A 22,703-nucleotide genomic window follows, 5' to 3' on the forward strand; every position below is an offset into this window, starting at 1 on the left:
TGTATCTCCATAGGAAGTTTAAATGTTATACCATTGTTATTATTCAAGTTAATGACACAAGGTTAACCAACGCAAACACCAATAAGTGGGTTAGAAAAATACCTCTACTTATTTTTTTTCAAAAAAGTGGAGTCAATATTATGGATCTTTTGGTTAAAAGTTTCAGTGGCCTTGCCAGTCAGAGACATAGATAACAGAGATAAGCAGCTCCTATATACTCCATTGAAATATCACTCATGCCTAAAAAAAAGTGGAAAATTAGGCATTTGGTAGCAAATAAAACTTAATGAATGTACATTTGATCCTTTAATATTATATACCATTTGAAAGGTAAATCTTTCATCTATGGCTGCATGTTAAAATATTGGTAACTTTCCATGCCTTTCATTTAGAAAAACATGGCAGAACATACCCATTGAGCCAGTTTTTTGTCATATGAACAATTTTGTAACAAAAAAATATTAAGTAGTTCTCTTTAAAAAATGATACAACATTTATTTAAATGGGAACTGTAAATATTTTTACCTGCAGCCATAGATAAATGCATAAGCTTTCAGAAAATGTATTATTTTACTGATTTTGATATCTGGTTAATAAGTTTTACTTGCTACAAGTTTTAAGTTTAGTAGGCACGCGTGATATTTTAACTGGCTAGGAAGTAGCCTATCTCTGTTATCTATGTCTCTGTGCCAGTCAAGAAGCAAAACAGATCATTATTTTATCATATATTAGCAATGATGGGAGCTTCAAACCTTCATAAATTATAGTTTTTGATCATCAAAAGTAAAGTTTGGGGTAAAAATTAATGCATGTATATAGTAACCCAGCCTCTTGTCACAAATTTCTTAAAGGTCTTACCTCTTGTCACTAATTTCTTAAAGGTTTTACCTTACTGCTACTATACAGTCCTATGCTGAATGATATTCACCCTCCATAGTAAAATAACTTCTTTGAACTAATAGTAACAATGCTTCACGAAGAAGACTTGACAATTAAATAAATTCAATCTCGGAGCAACATCTCTCTGCAACAAATGAAAGTTTTGTCCCATGACAGGTTTTGCTCTACTGAGATTTGACTGTATTTTGTTGTATGACAAACTGTGACTATGGGTTATAAGTCACAGTCAATATTTTTCGGTAACCAAGAAGTCAATGATTTTACAACTTTTCTACTAAGACTGCCTTTACTCTGGAATGTCAAGGACACACAGGATGGGCATTTGCTTAGTACACATTATTAATAAAGATAAACAAGACACTCTATTTTATATTTATAAACATTTTTATATACTGTAATAGAATACAGCATGAAATTCATACTGATTTTAACATTAAAACATTCACAATGATGCTGGAAAGACTAAAATAGATGACTTATATACATATATAACTTTAAACAATAAAGTCAATATTCAATTATTGCCATATTCATTGTCTGGAATCAAAAATAAAATTCAACATGAATAAAACATTGGTCCTCTCAATATATCACATATAAATCATGAATTACCTTAGATTGAAAAACAAAATACATGAAACATAATAGGATTGTTTGGTTTATAAGAATTTATTTTAGTTGGCTTGTGTAGGAAGCTATAAGCTTATAAACACACTTTCAAATTTGTTCCTAGAACAGACCAGTACTAAGCAATGAGTGTAAAGTTTCTTGCTCAAGGAAACAACGATTTGCCCCTGACAGGGTTTGAACCCATGCAGCTTTTTAAGTGATCTTCAGAAAACTTATCCTAAGCGTTAACCACTCGACCATGCAGCCACTGGGGATTGTTTAGCCCCACAAATGCTATAATTTTCATTTCAAAAAAGTGGTTCATTTTTTTATGTTCTATTATAGTTAATGATGCAATACTTATCAGCCATATAGTTTATATCTTGCTTTTTGGCCATAAATAAAGTTTGTAATTTGCTTAGGAGACAGAACTCAATTTTATTTACATTTTGCTTCTTGTATGTATCTATGACATTTTTTTCCCTTACACATCGCTTTCTTCAATAATAAGCATCTGCTATGCCTTAAGTCCATTAATAAAATATTGTAAAAAACAAGTTTGCCTTCACTTCAAAGAAAATTTTTATGTTTTTCTGCGGCTTAACATGCCTTTAAAATAATCATCTTTATCTAACAATCATATAGAGACATAAACTACAAAAGAACTTACATTCATTATACATTGTACTACTTTCAGCATTATTTTACCTCAGCTTTAGTGATTAAGTATTATGTATGAAAGTCAAAATACTACTTTGTTTACATTTTGCTACATTTACGACAAATATTAATAATTTTACATTCAGCGCTACTTTCTTAAGCATCTTGCCACCAAAAAAGCTTATTTCTGAGAACCTTGTGCTTAGGTGAGCAGAAAATAAATCTTCAAAAATTCACCCACCAAATGGTAAAGTCTCTAGTCTCATTCTTAAATATTAATATGATGAACAAAATTCTATTCACAAATATGAATTTAAAGGTATGGGGAATAAACTTATTTATAAATGCAGCTAATCATCATATAAGTATAGTCATGAAACATTATAGTGATATTTCAATTATAAAAACATAATATCAATGTTTATTTTTCCCATGGCAGCACATCAGCTGATTTGATAAGCATGTTCTAATTTAGTATTTAGACTTTTAGCTATTTTATTGCTGACTTACATGTAATCACTAAGTCTGAAATCCAATAACCTATTAAAGACCCCAAGCACATGATTTTGTAAAGAACACACAGTGATGACATGTTGTTAAACCAAAATCCTGGTTTAGAGCTTTGTAAATGTTAGCTGCAGATTGAAATTATAGGGCAAATAGCTTCACAACTGGACAAATGACATGAAGTACTGGTACATGCTCATTTAAGAGAAAAACCATTACAAAGGTGACATCCCAAAAACATCAGCTTCTGACTCATCTGGCTTTTTCTTGTTTTCTTGTTCCAGAAGGTCAAGGTCAAACTGAGGCATTTCCAGGGGAGGTAAATCAGGAATGAGATGTAATTCGCAATCTCCAACATCGCTGAAGATCGGCTGTGTTCCTTCTACCTTTTCTTTTAACAGTTTATTTTCTTTCTTGACATCTTCTACCTCTTTTAGTAACTGCTGAACATGTTGCCTTAAGTCTTCGTTATGAAATCTTAGATCTTCTGTCTCCTTTTCAGACTTGTTATTCTGCCGGGCCTCCTTTGATTTGGAATAGAAAACTCTCTCCACTGGAACACCTGAATGGAACGAGGTATTATTGTCACCAAGATTTTGTTTTCGTCTTAACAATAACCCAATTAAAGAATCTTGAGCAGTTAGTGTTCTATAAATAGAATCCTCTTCAAGTGGAGATGGATTTTCCATCCCAGAATGCATTTCACCCAAATGCTGTGGACTGGTTCCAGGTGGAGTATGCTGGAATGTGCTAGATGTTTCTGAACCTGCTGGTACCACTGGTCCCTATAGAATAAAACAATATTCATTTTTATTGTATATGGTTCTGGTAAAAAACAATAATTTAAAGGTAAAAGTTGCAAACATAATTGATGGAAAGATGGAAGGATTCAATGTTCAACATTAACAGATGTCAGTAATTGAATTTACAGACCTTCAGACCTGTTGTTGTGAATTTAAAAATTCTGGTAAATCACATGAAAGTGAAAACAAAAATGATGAGGTGAAAACTGCTTGTTATGACTGAGTCTGTTTAAATTAGAGATAAAAAATTTAATTAGTGATAATGAAAGATGCAACATCTCTATGATCTCTTGTATCATACTAGTTCAAATCAACTATTCCTTAATTTCAAAATATGACATACGGTACATGTAATTTCATTACTTCAATAGAGCAATAAACCAAGAAAATCTGTTCAAATCAGTCGTAATTTCAAATAACTAAGATGGATAAGTTTTTATTTTACACATTGGTATTGATAACAAAATCTGTAAAGCAATAGCTACAAACTTCTTTCATTAATTGAACAAGTTTTATGAAAATGTATGACAAACAGACCTTGGCATGACACCCTGTCCTTCCAGGATCCACCAAAATGGAAATCCAAAAAGAAATAATTTTCCATTTTGTGTAATATTATTATTATTATATTATAGTACATTACAGAGCTCAGTTCAAAGTCTATTTCTATAATAATAATGTCTTGTTAACATTATATTAATATCATGACTTTTTTATCTCTAGTCATATAACTTCTATAATTAAGTACATGTAGAAAAAAAAATCAAACAAACAAAAAAACACCTTCTTTTTAAATTTTTGAAGTTTTCAAGAATTCAATAAAATAGAGATATGACCAAAATGTGTTAAAATTGCTGTGAAAAAAAAAACAACCAACCAATCAAACAAACCTGAATGTAAGTTTGTGTAGATTGATGACAGTGCTGTAATTTGTTCTGTTTGATCTGTAGCATATGAGCACGCCTCTGTCTGTCATACAGTTTGTCCGTCTGTTTGAGGTGATGAGCATGTTGTAACTGGAGAGACTCTAGAGCAGGGGTATACCTTGTCTGCTGCATCGCTTCTAACAAATATTCTGAAGGGAAATAAATAACAGGTTATAATTATTCTTCACTAAACCTTCTTTTCTATTATCAGAAATACACATGTAGTAAGGTTAAGAATATGATACTGTAAACTTACAGCCTATAAATTCTATGAAGCAAATCATCTAGAAATCATGCAAGCGTAATATAGTGCGCTTTAAATTTTGGAAAAAAAATTGGGTACGCCAAACATAGAAATAAGAACTGTATAGACAAGACAGGATCAATTATATAAAACAGCATATCTATTTATAGTAAATAACTCTTTAAGTTTCAAAGTAAACTCCAACCAGAGGGTCATGATACATGTATGTGACTTGTCCACACAACTGAGCTTAAAAATTGTATCATAATTTTACTGTGAAGGTATTTCAATGTATGTGGAATTTTAAACTTTTTCTTTCCATCAATAAATCATGAATAAAGGATATTTCACACACTAATAATAAACAAAGCAATGACCAAACCTGCAGCTCTATTATGGCAGGTGATAGCTTCTTCATATTTTCCTGACTTTAACAACATGTCTGCCTTCCTACCTTGCTGGTGAGCCTGAAAATAAATGACATATCTAAACTTATTTTTCATAACATGTTTGAATATTATTCTCAAAACTTAGAGGAAACTTAAAATTGTACTGATACATTTTAGCATTCCTTTCACATCTCAAATCATAAATATCTTATATCATGTATATAATTTACATTTTGGAACAGAAAATTTCAAGGATTTCAATCATTTTTATATCACAAGTCTTAAGAATTGTAAAATCAGTAAAAAAGCATTGAGCAAAACTGTCACTTTGAAACTGAAATTGACTACTAGTACTTATTCTCTGTAGAATATACTTAATAGGTCTTTGAAAACTTATGTCTTTAATAATGAAAAAGGCATGGTTAATTATTGTCATTTTGCAAGACAAGCTTTATAGCTCTTGCCTAGAATATATATGTGAATGTCATTAATGAGTATTTCATGATTCTAAGGGTTGACAAATATTTCATGAGTCTCTCTGACCTTGACCTCAATTATCTTAACCTCTAAATCAACAGGGGCCATCTTATAGTAATGACCAACCTCCAGAACAAATCTAAGGGCTATAGGTCAAAATTATCTCTAGTTATTAGTGGACAAGCTTTTAGTGGACAAGGCAACAGTGACCTTGACCTTTTGACTAATGACCTCAAATCAAAAGGGCATACTTCTAGTCATTGTCAACCAAAACATAAGCCTGTAGGCCAAAACCTTCTCTAGTTATTGGTTGAACAAGATTCTAGTGCCAGTAGTGGTCAAGGCTACAATGGCCTAATGACCTTAAAGTCAATAGGGGTCATCTACTATAGTATTCACAGCCAAAATCCATACCAAATCTTTGGACTGTAGTCTGAGTCATGGTGACCTTGACCTATGGCCCTCAGTCAATAGAGATCATCAACTAGTTATGGCCAACCACTACCCAAAATCTGTGGTCTGTAGGCCAAAATATTCCCTAAATATTGTTCTGACAAGCTTTTAGTGGGATCAAGGTAATGATTAGTGGGGCCAAATATTGATTAACTTGACTTCCAACCTTTTACCAAAAAAAATATTTTGGTCATGCCTTGACTCATGTACTATCAGTATAATCACCAACCAATCTTAGTAATGTAGGCCAAAGTGTTCTCTAATTATAAGCCAGAAAAGGTTTTAGTGGTCAAGAGCATGGTGGCCTTAACATATGTACTCAAAATCAATAGGGGTCATTACCAGCCTGTACACTAAATCTAAACATTCTTTTGTTATTTGCTAGACAGCCTTTTGGTGGTTTTCTCTAGTTATTTGTCATACAATGAAGAGACTTACAAATGCACCGACCCCAATAAAGTATGCTCCCACTTTGTAAGTGGGGCATAAAAAGCCAGACTTTCAGTCTATAGCCAATTTGCCTTGTTAATTATTGTAAATTTAAAAATCAATTTGTCCATAAGAAATACTGCAGAGTTATTTGTATTCCTTTTATAATTAGGCTGCTACAATGAGTGGCTTCCCAATTACACAAAACTCACTTTTTTCTAGTTTGCCTTATAATTGGCGTGAAAGGCTACTTAAGGCTTCTTCTCAATTTCTAAGGAAAAAGCCATTTAGTACATTAACTAGAGAAATACATGTATAAGCCAACTGGCATAAAATTTTAATAGTCCTTTTACATTTACATAGTCTTAACCTTATGTATAAAAATTTATTAACATAATTCTTTATTACTGCATTTAAACAGTAATGCTTTAATTGATAGATCTGTGATTGCTGTGAATGGTAAAGGGTCAACTCGGCCCTATACCAACTCCGCATGGGTCAACTCGGCACAGGTCAACTCGGACCTCCATTAAAAACTTATATTAGGATATAGATCGTTTAGTTGATATAAAATTTAAGGAGTAAATTACTATAAAAGTATTCAGAAGTACGATCACTTACAAACAGAAATTGAAAAGGTTGGCAGTTTACATGTACATGTATGTATTGATTGAATTTATCTTTGTTAAGAAGAGATATCAATACAATATATGTTAATAAATATTGATCCATAAATAAAGTTTTTGGATTGCATTTTGATGGCAATAAATGGTATTGTATTTAACACTGTTTGTTCTTTAATATGACCAAATTGCTGTTTTAATGATATTTTTTACTAAAAACATCTTAAGTTAGACAAAACATGCATATAAATTGTAAATTCTTCCTTTCCCTACAAATTCATATACTAATTGGTACTTTCGTCAATAAAAGTAATCATTACCAGTAATATATAATAAAGGGCCGAGTTGACCTTATCCGAGTTGGAATAGGGCCAAGCTGACTCGGGGGCCGAGTATGTTTTAGGGCCGAGCTGACCCTGATTCGCTGTGAATAATTAACCTAATAACTATAACACAGGGGATGGCCATGGCGTGATGCTCGGAAGAGGGATCACTGTGTCACACAAGTCTCAATATTTCAACTGCAAGACCGACCGACTTTACAAAATGATATTACACAGACTTTAGCGAAGGGCAACCATCGTCTATATTATAAGCCCTAGCTAAAAAGCACAATTTGTTGGGCTAGTCAGTGTCACATATACTTCTATAATCTATTGGGATAGCAACTCGGCCAAAGTGGAGGCATTTGATAAGTAGCTCTTAATTGATGACAAAAAGATACCAAACCTCATACAAATGGTTATTGAAATGGGACTAATAAAATGTATGACAAAGAGCTAGCCTGGGGTTCTATGATATCAAGGTACTTAACGTTTATCGGAAAATATTTAAATATAAATATCATAAATGAATGAGATTTTTCTCCCATCTTATAAATGAACCTTTTCCAGAACTATTTCTCAAAAAATTATGTCAAAAGAACCAATAAAAATGACATTATTTAGAATATTTTCAATGCCTACCATTTTGGGTCATTTCAGAGGAGGTTACTACGGTATCAAGGTAATCCCCAAAAAAAGCAAGTATGGAAGGATTGATGGGTCAAAACTTTCAAGTTTAGTTGTGAAAAACTTCCATCAGTTAACTTGCTATAAAATTAAAACTATATGAACAGACTATATGTTAGTATATGTATTTATAACATATTTTAATTGACTGTGTAAAAATCACTAAGGAAAATGGTAGTCAAATATGAAGGTTTTATAAAATAGTATTCTTGCCCCAAATACATTCATTATTCACCAAATTAAATTTATTGGCAGATGAAAATGAATCTAGTATGCAAGTTTTACAAATATGAGCATCATCATATGTTGCTTTTACTAGCAGTCACAGAAAATTTAAATACCTTGATATCATAGAACCCTTGATATCATAGGAACTGAGTATACATTATTTGACAATGACAGCCACTATCAGACTAAAACAGGTAATAAGGCTTTAAAATTTGTTCATCAAAATGGCAATACAACTTCCTGATAGACTTTCATACCAAATTAAGAGGTGATTCCATTGCTTGGCCCTATCGATTACCCATAAGACTCGTATCTCTTGTCAAATTTCTTGTTTCGCTTCTATTTTTATTTTTTGACAATCAACCGGTGTCGTTATATTTGAGTGCCGTGAAATCTACAAAAAAATCGCTAAAAATAAAATGAAGCAATAACAGCGCGATTTTATACCTAAAGGAATATATATTTCCCTTATTTTGACATCTATTTTATCAAGACACTATTATAAAACAATGTGTTTAAGTGATCTTCGTAGTGATCTTATCTGACACTGGAGCGCCTGCATTAAGATTTTAGACGCGCAGATACACGGGAGTGAAAATTCGGTGTCGATGTAAATAAAACCTCGCCAAATTTGGATCAGTAGTGCATGTTATAATTTAACAAAATGTCATATAAGTTTGCCGTCATCGGAGGTGGAATAGCTGGCGTGACATGTGCAGAAACTGTAAGAAATCACAGAATAATTATTGTTATATGTCTGTGTTATGTTATTAAAAATAGATCATCTGACCTGAAAAATTTAGCTCTTAAGTTTCAGCTGTTCAGCATCAGTTTACATAGGAAAATGATGTAATGTTAAATTTAAACATAGATTTACTGTAATAATTATGATGCTGTTTTATGATTCTTTTTTGGCAAAAAATATTAACAATAACAAACCATGAATACATGTATTTTTAATATTTTGTAGGCCTATTTAATATAGAAGTATAAATTAAGAAATTACTATATTATTAATTAATATAATTATTATTATTATTTGTTATTAGTATTATAATAATTATATATGTTTCCAAATATGCTAGTATAATAATAATTATTGTCGATGGTATAATTTTCTTTATATTTATTATTATTTTTATTATTATTATTAATTTATTATTATCATTATGATTTTTATAGAAACGGCTAAAGCCGTCCATATGGCAAATACGCCGAAAATATGGCAAATACGCCAAAAACAACAGGGATGGCTTAAGCCGTCCCTATGGCAGTGAAAGGGTTAAAGCTTCCTAGACAATCAAAATAAAATAAATTCTGTTATACTGCAGTAAACTACATGTAAATGTATTAATGTTTCTTTAAAAAGTGTATATTATAATTTTATTATTATAATATTATTATTTTGATAATTATATTGCAATATAATCATTATCATTAATTAGATCTATCATTTTTAATCTATAAGAAAATGAATGTAGCCATATGAATTAATTTATACTAGTCTACCTATAAGTAACTAAGGTATGAATATTTAAAGTCATTACGTTAAATTTATGTTAAATTTAAATGTTTTAGTTTATTGATATAATCTATACACTTTCATCAACAAATATATTATGCAGTTGTTGATTGTTACTTTGTTGAACTATTTTCAACTTTCAGCTATCATCATTATGTCCAGAGGAACAGATAGTTTTAATTACTGCCTCCAAACTCATCAAAGCTGTCACAAACTATCAACAGGTAAATCCAGATAAATCTATTTCTATAGTATATGCAATGTACTGTACAACATAAGAACTGTATCAATTTGACCATGAGAATTATTCAAAGTTTTAAGGAAGAAAACGTTATGAAGTAGTAAAATCATAATGGTCATTTTTTATAATTGTGTCATTATTAAGCTCATGTCATCGTCAAATCACTAGCTTAGGTCAATTAGTTCCAGGTGTTCTCTTGAAACCAGGTGGTATATTTATTTACAGGTGTCACGCACATTAGAACAATTTGATGTTGAGGAAAGACCTATGTCATCAATGGAAACAGGATGCCCTAATGTCAAGGTTATACACAAAATGATGAAAACACTTGATACAGTTAAACATGTGAGAAAAATTTATACATTTGGTTGTCAAATACAGAAGAAAACTTCAGAAAGAAAATTCACTTTTAAGAATATACAATGTACATTCAGCCAGTCTTTATCATACATGTATGTTTACATTTCATTTTAAATTCAGTCACTATGTGTTGTTAAATCACAAATTTACTTTTGATGTATTTGGATATACCATATTTATATGTACATGTAGTTGAAGTGCATAAATTATTATTGTGTAAAACACACGTGTTTTCTGGGTATTTATTTATATACATGAACATGTATTACTGGTACACTATGTAAATTTTTCTTCAGAAATTAATATGATTACATTAAGGTAATAGTATTTGAATATTATTTGATATATTTCAACTGTCTGATTAGTTTAATGGATTTTCACTTTTTAAATTGTCAAGTTTTGATCTTAAGGATATTTTTTTATTTTATCTCAAAACACTAAGCTTAAAGATCCAGTAACTCAATTTTTTTTTATGATTTTATATCATAAATATAATGCTCAAATGAAGATTTATCAATATTGTAAGTTCCAAAAGGCATAATTTGTAAAGATATTGCCGAATTTACATTTCATGTTAATAAAGGGAGGTGATTAGAAATTTATTTTCTATAAAGTCTAAGTCAAATTTTTTGATAAGATATAAATTTTTCAATAGGATATGAATGCATATATTTTAATGATTACACATACATAATGTGGACAAATATTTGCAGTACATATTTTACATATTCTTCGATGTTTGAAAATTGTTTTATAAGCATAATTATATACATATACACAATTTCACTTAAGTGTGGTAACCACCTTAATAACAACATACAAGATCTTTAAGAAGCTTACAGTATAGCTGGTATAGACATTTGTATGCACAGTCTTGTCTGGCTCTCTACTGGTGGCATTGCATTATCATCATCTCTACTAACAGTCAACAGTTTGATTTATATAATTACAGGCATTGACTATGGATGACGGGACAGTGATCCAGTATGGTTTATTGTGTATATGTACAGGTGGTAAACCCAAGGTGAGTTATAAATTTATATATTGCTGCCTTTTAGGCTAGTTAGTCATACCTACTTGCTCTGATTGACTTGTCCCTACATTAAAGTTTTCCATTGCTGGGTTCTAATTTTTGTGATAATTTTGTTTAAATATCTGTAAAAAATAAAGAAATCCATTTACATATTATATTGTATATTGATTTGACAAAATACACATCTAGATTAAAGATACATGTATATCCACTTAACTCTCCTCACACCTAAATTCCTGTATCTTAAATTGATTTCTCCATCGTTCAGTCTGGTAAAGAAATCATTGAAGATTTCACAATATGTTCGGACCATTGCCATGTTATCTTTGATATTCTGTTTTATTTCAGGTGATATGTAAAGATAATGACCATGTGTTGGGCATAAGAGATACAGAGAGTGTCCAGGTTTGTTTTTACATTTGAGCCGCGTCACGACAAAACCAACATAATGGGTTTGCAACCAGCATGGATCCAGACCAGCCTGCGCATCCACGCAGTCTGATCAGGATCCATGCTGTTCGCTATCAGTTTCTCTACTTGTAATAGGTTTGGTAAACGAAAAGCATGGATCCTGATCAGACTGCGCAGATGCGCAGGCTGGTCTGGATCCATGCTGGTCGCAAACCCATTATGTTGGTTTTGTCATGACGTGGCTCATTTTCTTTTTTATCGACTTGAACAACACAGTTGGTATTAATGTAGATCATAGTGTCAGTTTTGTCATGTGATGTTAATACTTGAATGGTGTCAATGTAGTCGGAATTGGTGTGACTAGTTCAAAACAATAGTTTAAGTGTTCAACAATGCTTCAGCAATGGGAAATTCAATGTTTGGTCAACAAACTGTGGAGTAGATATTATGCATAGGATATATCTGCACTATGCTGAATTTGTACTATGAATTTGCTATGCTTTGAGTTGGGAATTTTCCACTTTTTATTAAGTGAGTTGGTCCATAATAAAAGATCATAAATAATTATCTTGTCTTATGTGAAAGTAAACCATTAAAGAATTATATATAAGATAGATGTTGTTGGTAAGTGTTGATAGTAATGATAAAATGTTCTAGAACAAAATATTATTATTCAACATATAAATGTTCATACTAAATCACTTTAGAACTCATATCAACATTTTGTTTTTTAGAAATATTTTAAAAGAATTTTCAAAAAATAATTTTTTATCGTTTTATCAATACAGTGTATTTGAAATAGTTTTGGAAAATGTACTCATTGTAGACTAATCCACTTCAGAATTCACTTTTAGACTTTTCAATATCAAAATAGTATGAGAAGCTGATAGGAAATTGACTTACTGCATGAATGTGCAGGCTGAACTGACTTTATACTGGTGACATAGATAATTCAATAGCAGATTTATCTTCTAAAGAGCAGTGTTTGTTTTGTTTAAGGATATTTTTAATTATGTCAATTTTAAGCAAAAAGTTCCTGGTATCAGTATTTGTCTTATATTGATAATTTCCCTGTTGACCACCGTCAGTTTCTTAAATTTTTGCTCTGGGGATTGGCAGTGAAGAGCAAATGGACATCAGTTAAAATTCTTTCCCCTGATTTTTTTTCTCAAAGGTCCATATACCTTTAATAACACTAGCTGAGCTTTAAGAAGAAATCAAACAAGTTGTAAAGATATCTTATTTTGATATCAGTTTGTATTATCTTTGTAGGATTTTCAGAAGCGTTTAAAACAAGCACGGCGGATAGTTGTAGTGGGTAATGGTGGAATAGCAACTGAGCTTGTGTAAGTGTAATGTAATAATGTACTACTGAATGATATAAATATTTTTTAAAGGCAATTTGATAATGTTTAGCATTATACATCACATGTAGATTTCAGTATTTTATGAATCAGCATGAAGACTCAATTAATTACAATAGTATTAGTGTGTTAACATTGTTGTTTTTAACATTGAGTACATGTGTTGTTTTAAACATTGAGTACATACATGTATATTCAACTGTATTTTTAACCTTGCCAACTTAAAATAAACATTATTGTACATGATTTCACAGATGTGAGATAGAAGGTTGTGAGGTTATCTGGGCAATCAAACATTCATCAGTCACCAGTACATTCATTGACCCTGGTGCTGCAACTTTCTGTCTACCCAAACTAAATGAAGAAAAACCCAAATCTGATGAACCATTGAAAAGACGGAAATATACAGAACAAGGTACATATTGCATCTAATATTTTATTACCACATTGTGATGTTATGAACTCTAAGTCTTTATATATAAGAAGATACTGTAATCAAGTACCAAGATGACAGTTTCATTTTATATAATCATGTGAAGAAGTAAATGATATTTTTGAATAAATGTTTGAAAGATATTTCCAGAATCTTCAGGTGCTGAATGAATGTGTATTTAAATCATGCACATATACAGTAAGGTTATTTTATAAAGACACCTAAAGAACCATGAATAATGGTTACATTATTAAGCTGGTCCCATTTTCACACCTGTCATAATAATTATTATGTGGAACTTTGGTGTAAGCATTCTCAGAAAAGAAGTATGCTTTCGTGTAGTTATCCCCCAAATTTATAATAAACAGTACAAGATAAGGAAGCTGGACAAGCCAATCTAATTAATTCAGCAAGTGAAAGGTTAAGTGTTAATGGAGGCAATTACGAAAATCTACTTTTGATATTTAAGACCTTGACTGAATGAACTTGTAACCTTGTGCAAGTATGGTGTCAGATAAATAAAAGTGCTATGGTGAATGGTAGATAAGTTAGACAGGTGTACAGAAGAGAGGACTTACTAGTAACTATGTGATCAAGTAAAAAAATAGTTTGACCAACAGTAAAGAGCCTTGTCAGACTGCACTATACTGTGAAATGTTAATCAGTGTGGGTTTTAGTAGGCTAAGTGTTAATTCTATGACTATGTGACATTCTTTTATTAAGCATACCAGTGTTACTGAGATGATGATAAAAAAGAATGAAGGTTCCGGGTTAATTCTTTCCTTCTTCTCTGAATTGTGTCACATTTTTGGAACTGCCAATATCTGAGAATTGATATAGAATATATTTAGTAAACGATAGTGATATAATATACTTTATGTTTACATTATTTCTCATACTTCGCTAGACACTGATGTTGACAGTTCAGGCAATAAGATACCAAGTGGCAGTGCCCTCGGTCCTGACTGGGTTAATAATCTTGAAATGTCTGGTGCTGATAAGGTATGTAGATAATTTACCTGAATTTTACAACTGTTGCTAGGTAACATATATACGGTACGTTCTATAGCTGCCTTATATTGTTATATTGGAATATTCTGCTCTTTCATTTAATTCATTTTCAATCGTACTGTTTTTGCATGACACATGCTACATGTATTGCTAGATGTAGAGAAAAAAATATATGACTGGGTTTTATAATCGTTCTTTTCAATTTCTTCATCATCTTGAAAATCATCAATTCTTAATCAAGTGTTAGAAATGTAATTGTTCACCACTAACAATATCAGCCTGTCGAGAGATAAAATATAAGGTGACTAATATCTTTTAAACAACTTTAGCCAATGAAAATGCAAAATGAATTTACATTTTAATATCATAAATATTTACTTGTTTTGTATTATTTGATATTCCATATATTTAAACATTAATTTTGAGTAAATTAGCTTCGATATTATACATGTACATGTTTCTATTATTGAAGGGGAATAAACTTTGGTTTGTTTACTATCGCATGATAGTCATGTGATAATTTTGCATAAATTATTGAATAGAGAACATATGTTTCCATTAATTGAAGTATTCTTTGCTATCAATTTGCTAATTACTAGTAAGTAAGTAAGTAAAGACTTTATTTAACGAGGCTTACACATTCAGTTTCCCGATCTTCCATGTGGGGCCTCAGTACTAATAAGTATACATGTATTATGATATGTCTAAATATTTGGAAACTGAACTTCTTTAAATTTCCTTATTTAAAATTGCATAATTTTATATTAACCTTTCAAATATAAAAAAGACATCAAATTCACATGAACATTTCAAAGAGAAGTTTCTAGCAATTAAGGAAGAACATGAAAATTTTATACATGTTTATACAGACAGTTCAAAGGAAGGTTGCAAAGTAGGTGCGGCTGTGTATGAAAATGATTTTACATCTAGTATGAGGTTACCAGATAATGCATCAATTTTTACTGCTGAAGCAAAAGCTATAGATTTAGCATTGTCATACATAGAACAGCATACCCATGATAAATTTGTGATATTTTCTGACTCGCTTTCTGTTTTAATATCCATTAAAAATAAAAAATCTGACAATATCATGATAAAGAAACTTCTTTTGCGATTTCATGATATACTTAAAATAAAATCTGTTAAATTATATTGGATTCCAAGTCATGTAGGTATACGAGGAAATGAAAAAGTAGATGCTTTAGCTAAACAAGCTTTAAATTTTCAAAAAACTGACTTATTGTTACCTGCTTGTGATTTTAGAACGGCTATAAATAAACTCGTTTCATCTGAATGGAAAGCAAATTGGGACAATGCCGTCTTTAATAAACTTCATGATATAAACCCATCTCTTGATGTGTCACCATCTCTGTCTTTGTCAAACCGCCATGATCAAACAGTTCTTCTTCGATGCCGAATTGGACACACTAAAGTTACCCATTCTTATCTCCTCACGAATGACAATGCCCCTTTCTGTGTAGGCTGTAATGAAAATTTTACTGTCAAGCATTTTCTTCTGGAATGTCATGATTTTTCACAGGCCCGTAACAGATTTTATAATGTAAACTCACTCAAAGAACTCTTTAATACAATTCCATCAAAAAACATCATTGATTATTTGAAAGAGATAAACTTGTATTCAAAGATCTGATTGGCTCTTTTTTTATTTACAACGTTTTACATAATAGTTTAAGCCTATTTTAGCATTCGGCACGATATGGCCATTTATGTGTTGACGTGCCGTAAAATCCAAACAAACAAACAAAATTTCCTTCAATTGTATATTGTTCTCAGAGCATATGAAGGAATGTTACAGTAATTATAATTTGGCAGTGATTTTTCAGAAGGGACATTGTGTACATGTAGAATATAAAGTGGAAGTGGCTAATATATTGACCAGAGAAGAATTATTGTCATCAGGGAAGTCAGAAACACAGCAATCTGTATTAACATCAACAAATTCAGGTACAAAGTAAAAAATTTGCCAATTATAGATAAGTCTTACTTTTGTTGAACAAGTTTGTAAGGTGCCTTAATCATAAATATAGCTTTAATGTTGCATTATGTTTTTCTTATTGCTTTTGATCATGCGTCTTTGCTCCATAAAAATGTAGATGGATGAGACTCTCCTATTCATTTATTCTCTGATTTACTTTTCTCCCTGGAACTAGATCAGAAACCTCTACACTTTGGCATTGGAATTTGGCTTTATGAACATGTGATTAGGAATTTTATGACCCTTGAGTGAAATAGGGTTTTCAAATTTGCAAAGTGGGAGAAAAAAAAATATCATAAAATCAATTTTCTGAAGCCAGCACACTTCCTGTTATGATGTAAATTTGTAAAAAAGGAATATTCATAAATATCAAGTATACAACATTGTAATTATCCAATTAAAAATTCTTGTTTCAGATTGGCCTGTATTTGTTGAGCTCACTAATGGTACAGTGTATGGTTGTGACTTTGTTGTCAGTGCAACTGGTGTTGTTCCAAATACTCTACCATTCCATGATAATAATGTTAGTGTGTCATTAAGTCAACCAGCTACTTAAAGAGTTTTTAACAACTTTACTTAAAATTGAAGAATAAAAAAGGAAGTTAAATAGAAATTATTGGTGAAATTTGTTTTGCCTTTCTGTCTGTCATAACATAAATGAAATAAAAAAAAATCTTAGTTTGTATTGTACCTATCCTGCTTAAATTTTTTGAAAGATCCAGTGGTCACATTGCAAGATCTGAATTTAAAAACTTAAAGAGCCGACTGTCAGTGGAACAGAGTTTACTTGAATTTAATGAGCATAGTCTAAATTACAGGCTAGCATATTATTTCTATATTGATCGCACAGACATATTATTATTATTCAACTGAAGTTAAGTGAAGTTTTCCCCAAAAAGATCATATCTCTTATTTGTTTGTTACTTTATCTCTTGAATTCATCATTTTAGTTTAAACTTGCTGAAGATGGTGGAATACAAGTAAATGATAAAATGCAGACGTCAGAAACTGATGTATATGCAGCAGGAGATGTTTGCACGGCATGCTGGGAACATGCTCAACATTGGTTACAGGTAATATTTGGCCCGAAGTTTGAAAATCTTGGGTAAATTATAGACAAAACAGAGGAACATGAATCATGGTAAAAACATAGGTCAATAATTCTTAACTTAACAATTCCTGTGAACCTTGACTGATGAATACATTTCTCCCTTCAAAAGCCTGGAATGCTATACAGTTTATAATGGAAATATTTAACATTTCTGTTGTTTCTGCATAGAGTTTCAGTGGTGAAATTAATAATTTATGTTTAATAAATGAACTGTTAAAACATGGCATTTCTTGACAAACTGGGTCAAGATGTTTTAAGCTCAACAAGCAATATACATGTATGTACTGTAAAAACAACTAGGGGGGAGACTATATTATTGACATAGCATACAGCAATAAACTATTCCTTGTGACCTATGAACTTTTGCCATGGAATTTGTTTGGGAAATAATGTAATATTATTGGCTAATATGAAAAAATTACATCAAAGGTTACTTGAATATTTTACCAATAATGCCACTATCAGGTACTTTCCCATTCACATCAGTTCTTGACCGCATTGTCTTTGGGCTATACTTAAAGCATTTTTACAGGGTAATATTGTATATAGTTAATTTTACCTGAGTTTGAGAGATTTTGATTAAAATTATAGTTAATTAATAGAATATCGAACATCTGATATTGTTTACTTGCATTTGAGTGTGGAGGGCAGTACTGTTTATGCAAAATAACAAAATAATTGCAATATGTTGATAAAAAGTGAGGTATCGCTAATAAGTATGTAAGTTTGACTCTCAAATATGTAACAGTGCATATCAAGGTGGATAGAAATTAATCTTGATGCCCTTATACTTCTTTTTTGTTTAAGATGCGTTTATGGTCACAAGCTCGCCAGATGGCAGCATACGCAGCAAAATGTATGGTGGCTCATACCTGCAATGAGAGTATATCAATGGATTTCTGTTTCGAAGTATTTGCTCATGTCACTAAATTCTTTAATTACAAGGTAAAGTATTTACAAATAGATATCTGAGACCTAATACAGTCAAACTTTGTTCGATCGAACTCGGAAGGCCTGTGCATGTTCAAGAGATCAGTAGTTCGAGTCTACAGAGGTTAAACTATTGTCATGTTTTATATTATATTTTATGTTGGACATAGGCCTTTTCCAGCTAACATTGGTCCAATGATAAATACGTCAACATGATTGTTTTTAGTACATCATTTTGTCAATTTCATCATTTCTTCTAAATATTAAGAAATATTGTCGAAATTACACAAACCATTGTTTTCAAATGAGTATTAACGATACACTGTGTTAATCATTATTCATTGCATTTTGTAATTGGTGGCGTTCAATGCCTCTGACCCATGTATATCAGTCCACAAGGGCAGTCTTACTCTGCTTATGGAATCAAACATTATGGTTACTCAGAATTAAACCATCTACTCAGGTACCAATCACAACTGGCTGAAGTAATTTCAGCAATTCATAGTAAATTACATCCTAAAAGAATAATGAAGTGTCCTCAGTATCACTTTAATGCATGACTTGTAGATTTTTAAATTCTAAGACACGTGTTCTGCATTTCCATTGTACACCACCAATTATAAAATATTTTTTAATCTACTGAGTACATAATTGTTCTTTATAAATGAAACTTAGCTCAAGCTTGTAAATAAAATGTATTATTTTTTCTAGTTGTAGAGTTTTTTTTGAGTGAAATTTAGTTTTTATGAACTTATTTCAGGTTATATTGCTGGGAAGGTTTAATGCACAGGGATTGGGAACTAATTATGAATTGTTATTAAGAGTAACTAAAGGTAAGTATGGACTTCTAAAATAAGTGTAATGGATATGAATATGTATTTTTCAAATAATCATAAAGTCCATGGTAACAAACTAACAAATTGCAGTCAATAACCAGAAATACTGACTCATGGTCATAATATTTTCTAAGAATGCATTTATTTTGTACTTATTTTTACCCGTCTCCTGACAGAAAACTCTGGCTATTGGTGAATTTAAACAAACAGGCATTTAGGCTTTAACAGCTTTTTTCAACTTTTTTTTTTGCTTCACATTTCTAAATGGATTGCAACACAGTTTTCCAGAATTAGTGTTCAGCATACTAGTATTGAGAGGATATTGTGATCTGATCCTTTGGGGGGGGGGGGGGGGGGGGAATAATGGCTTTTATTTTATTATCTAATATGATATAATGGGAGAAAATATGATTTTGTGGCATGTTTAAAATGTTCATCATATGAATAAATATTAATAAAATGCCATTTTAGTGATTACAGATGTAAATTCACGTCTCATGGTTTTGGTAACTGGTTACCAAATTATCATTCTGGTTTTCACAAGATGTAGATATTATACTCAGTTCCTATGATATCACGGTATTTACATTTCCTGCGACTGCTAGTAAAAGCAACACATGACGATGCTAATATTTTCAGAACTGTTTAACTAAATCGCATAGCAGCTGCCAATAAATTTAATTTTGTGAGCAATGAATATATTTGTGTTTTTTTGAAATGTTCATATTTGACTACGGTTTTTACACAGTCAATTAATATATGCTCTAATCCCATATACTGACATATCGTCTTTTCATATTGTTTGAATTTTACACGAAGTTATCTGTTTGAATTTTTTCACAACTTTATTTTGAGACGGTGACACATCTATCCTTCAATACTTGCATTTTTAGGAATACCGTAATACTGTAGAAACATCCTGTGAGATTACCCCAAATGGCAGACAATGGAAATAGTTGATTAAGTTCAGAAAATGACATTTAAATTGGATCTTTTGAAATAAATCTTTGACAAACAGTTATGGAAAGAGTTCACTTGTAAAATAGAAGAAAAATCTCATTCATATATATATATTTAAATATTTTCCGATAAAATTTAAGTACCGTGATATCATAGAAACCTGGGCTAATTTATCTCTTGTTAATATATTTCAGGAGTGGAATATGTTAAAGCAGTATTACAGGATGGTAGATTACAAGGTGCTATACTAATTGGGGAAACAGACTTGGAGGAAACATTTGAAAATCTTATATTAAATCAGACAGACTTGACTCCTTTTAAAGAGCATTTACTAGACCCTAACATAGATATAGAAGATTTCTTTGATTGATGAATATTTAACATGTTTAATAAGTTGATGAACAATTTTATACAGTTTCAGCAATATATTTAATTATTGTTCATATGTTCTTGTGGATTATAAGAAGGTGTTATTCAAAGTTTTTCCCTGTGACAGCATCTGTTGTAGTTTGGTACCAGCTGATTTTTCTACTATAGTCTATATGCATTGCCTTTCTCTGACCAGTTTATCACTCTTACGTCTTAGCATTATCATTTTAATCAAGATACACCGAAGATTGTGTGTGAGCATTTTATTCTGAAGATTACATCAATATGTTTTTCTTCCTCACCAGTCTTTCTGTTTCGAGAAGTTAAAGAATTATGATTCACCTCCTTTGAAGAGTGACTAGTATGTTTAAAGTCCCTACCCCACAATATCTTAAAATAAAAACACACTGACGCACTAATTTGTTTGGGTGGGCGGTGGGGGGGGGGGGTGGGGTTAATTATAACGCTTTTTTCACATGTGTGTGCAACATCAAACTAACACATAAAGTGTCCTTGAGTGTAGTGTTGTATATTTTGTCATTTCAACATTTTTGGAGTTACAACAATTTTACTTGTTATTTCCTGAAGAGATTTCATGTATAATGAATGTTATTCTCAAAATCTGTGATAACTGTTTCAGTAAAATTTTCTACATGTACTTTGTTTTTGTTGTTTCTTTGCAACAAAGTGGCTCATTTTTAGCTCGACTTTTTTTTTTTTTGAAAATAAAGTAGAGGTATTGTTATAGTCAGGTCGGCGTTGCCGTTGCCGTCCGAAAACTTGTACCTGGATCATAACTTTTTTATTTCTTGGTATATTGTCTTCATACTTGGCCACAACAACCCTTGGGACAAGACCTTTCAGTAGACCACACTAACCTTGACCTTCATCCATAAATGACCTTGACCTTCATAGTTAAAAGTCCAATTTTTCCTTGTTCATGCTGTTATTGGCTGTAACTTTGTTATTTTTGAATGGATTGTCTTCAAACTTGAACATAATAATCTTTAAGGATATCCCTTAAAAATAACCAGCCAGACCTTGACCTTCACTCATAAATGACCTTGACTTTGAAGGTCAAATTATTGAAATTTTCATTTTTTTTGGCTTTTATTGGCTGTAACTTTGTTATTTTTGAATGGATTGTCTTGAAACTTGAACATAATAATCTTCAAAGATAACTGTTAAAAATATACCCAAAGACCTTGACCTTCACTCATTAATGACATTGTCTTTGAAGGTCAAATTATTGAAATTTTTGGCGGTTACTGACTGTAACTTTGCTATTATTGAAGGGATAAACTTCATATTATAACAGAACATTCTTAAGGACCAGACCTTGTTGTTTATCTAACCCAAATTTGGTTGGGCTCTTTAATGACCTTGACCTTGAAGGTTATATTACTGAATTTTCTCAGATTTGTTCATTTATTGGTGTGTGTGTATATATATATATCATGTATAGTATATGTATTATATATATATATATATATATATATATAAATGTGTGTAGGTGCATATATATATATATATAAATAAATAAATATAAATAATATGTATATATGTATATATATAACTGATTCTAAAATTAAATCACGAATGTGTTAAAGGTTGATAAATCTACTAAGCAAAAATCTCATTTTAGGTATTTTCAGTGATAATTGATTCCGTTGTCACCTTAAACATTACATATATGTATATGAAGCTAATAACAATATTTTGTTTTCATCAACCTCACTTCTCCCTCTTGCTAGTATGTCATAATTAGGGAACATTTATTTGTAATATAAATGTGTAGATCTTCTGATTATGTGTCTAATAATATTCCATCTATTTAGCTCCCCTTCTACATTGTGCAGAAGTTCCTC

The 22,703-nt window shown here is 31.1% G+C and overlaps 2 protein-coding genes across 2 annotated transcripts; one reads left to right on the plus strand and one right to left on the minus strand.

Moving 5' to 3' along the window:
- Positions 1 to 1,265: 1,265 nt before the first annotated feature.
- Positions 1,266 to 8,682, minus strand: LOC132760603 (nuclear receptor-binding factor 2-like). The gene is made up of 4 exons (XM_060752611.1): positions 8,516 to 8,682; positions 5,032 to 5,116; positions 4,370 to 4,554; positions 1,266 to 3,461 (listed from the first exon to the last, which is right to left on the minus strand). The coding sequence occupies exons 1-4, from the start codon at positions 8,534 to 8,536 to the stop codon at positions 2,892 to 2,894; spliced, it is 861 nt and encodes a 286-aa protein (XP_060608594.1). The 5' UTR covers positions 8,537 to 8,682; the 3' UTR covers positions 1,266 to 2,891.
- Positions 8,683 to 8,788: 106 nt separating this feature from the next.
- On the plus strand, positions 8,789 to 21,265 carry LOC132760602 (pyridine nucleotide-disulfide oxidoreductase domain-containing protein 1-like). Its single transcript, XM_060752610.1, has 14 exons — positions 8,789 to 8,982; positions 9,924 to 10,004; positions 10,247 to 10,366; positions 11,334 to 11,405; positions 11,763 to 11,819; positions 13,098 to 13,171; positions 13,444 to 13,604; positions 14,530 to 14,624; positions 16,478 to 16,598; positions 17,046 to 17,152; positions 17,580 to 17,702; positions 18,548 to 18,685; positions 19,431 to 19,503; positions 20,661 to 21,265. The coding sequence occupies exons 1-14, from the start codon at positions 8,923 to 8,925 to the stop codon at positions 20,834 to 20,836; spliced, it is 1,458 nt and encodes a 485-aa protein (XP_060608593.1). The 5' UTR covers positions 8,789 to 8,922; the 3' UTR covers positions 20,837 to 21,265.
- Positions 21,266 to 22,703: the final 1,438 nt, after the last annotated feature.

Source organism: Ruditapes philippinarum, unplaced genomic scaffold, assembly GCF_026571515.1.
Source record: "Ruditapes philippinarum isolate M1 unplaced genomic scaffold, ASM2657151v2 ctg1345_1_1_1_1, whole genome shotgun sequence".
NCBI lineage: Eukaryota > Metazoa > Mollusca > Bivalvia > Venerida > Veneridae > Ruditapes > Ruditapes philippinarum.

Bases quoted from the DNA above. Each gene is read 5' to 3' on its own strand.
- LOC132760603 (XM_060752611.1), bottom strand. From the start codon at position 8,536: ATGGAATCACCTCTTAATTTG. The intron at 5,117-8,515 runs GTATGAAAGTCT...ATTTATTTTCAG, and splicing joins TGGAATCACCTCTTAATTTG to GCTCACCAGCAAGGTAGGAA. The intron at 3,462-4,369 runs GTTTGTTTGATT...TTTATTCTATAG, and splicing joins CTACACAAACTTACATTCAG to GGACCAGTGGTACCAGCAGG.
- LOC132760602 (XM_060752610.1), top strand. From the start codon at position 8,923: ATGTCATATAAGTTTGCCGTCATCGGAGGTGGAATAGCTGGCGTGACA. The intron at 10,005-10,246 runs GTAAATCCAGAT...ATTTATTTACAG, and splicing joins CTGTCACAAACTATCAACAG to GTGTCACGCACATTAGAACA. The intron at 17,703-18,547 runs GTAATATTTGGC...TTTTTGTTTAAG, and splicing joins ATGCTCAACATTGGTTACAG to ATGCGTTTATGGTCACAAGC.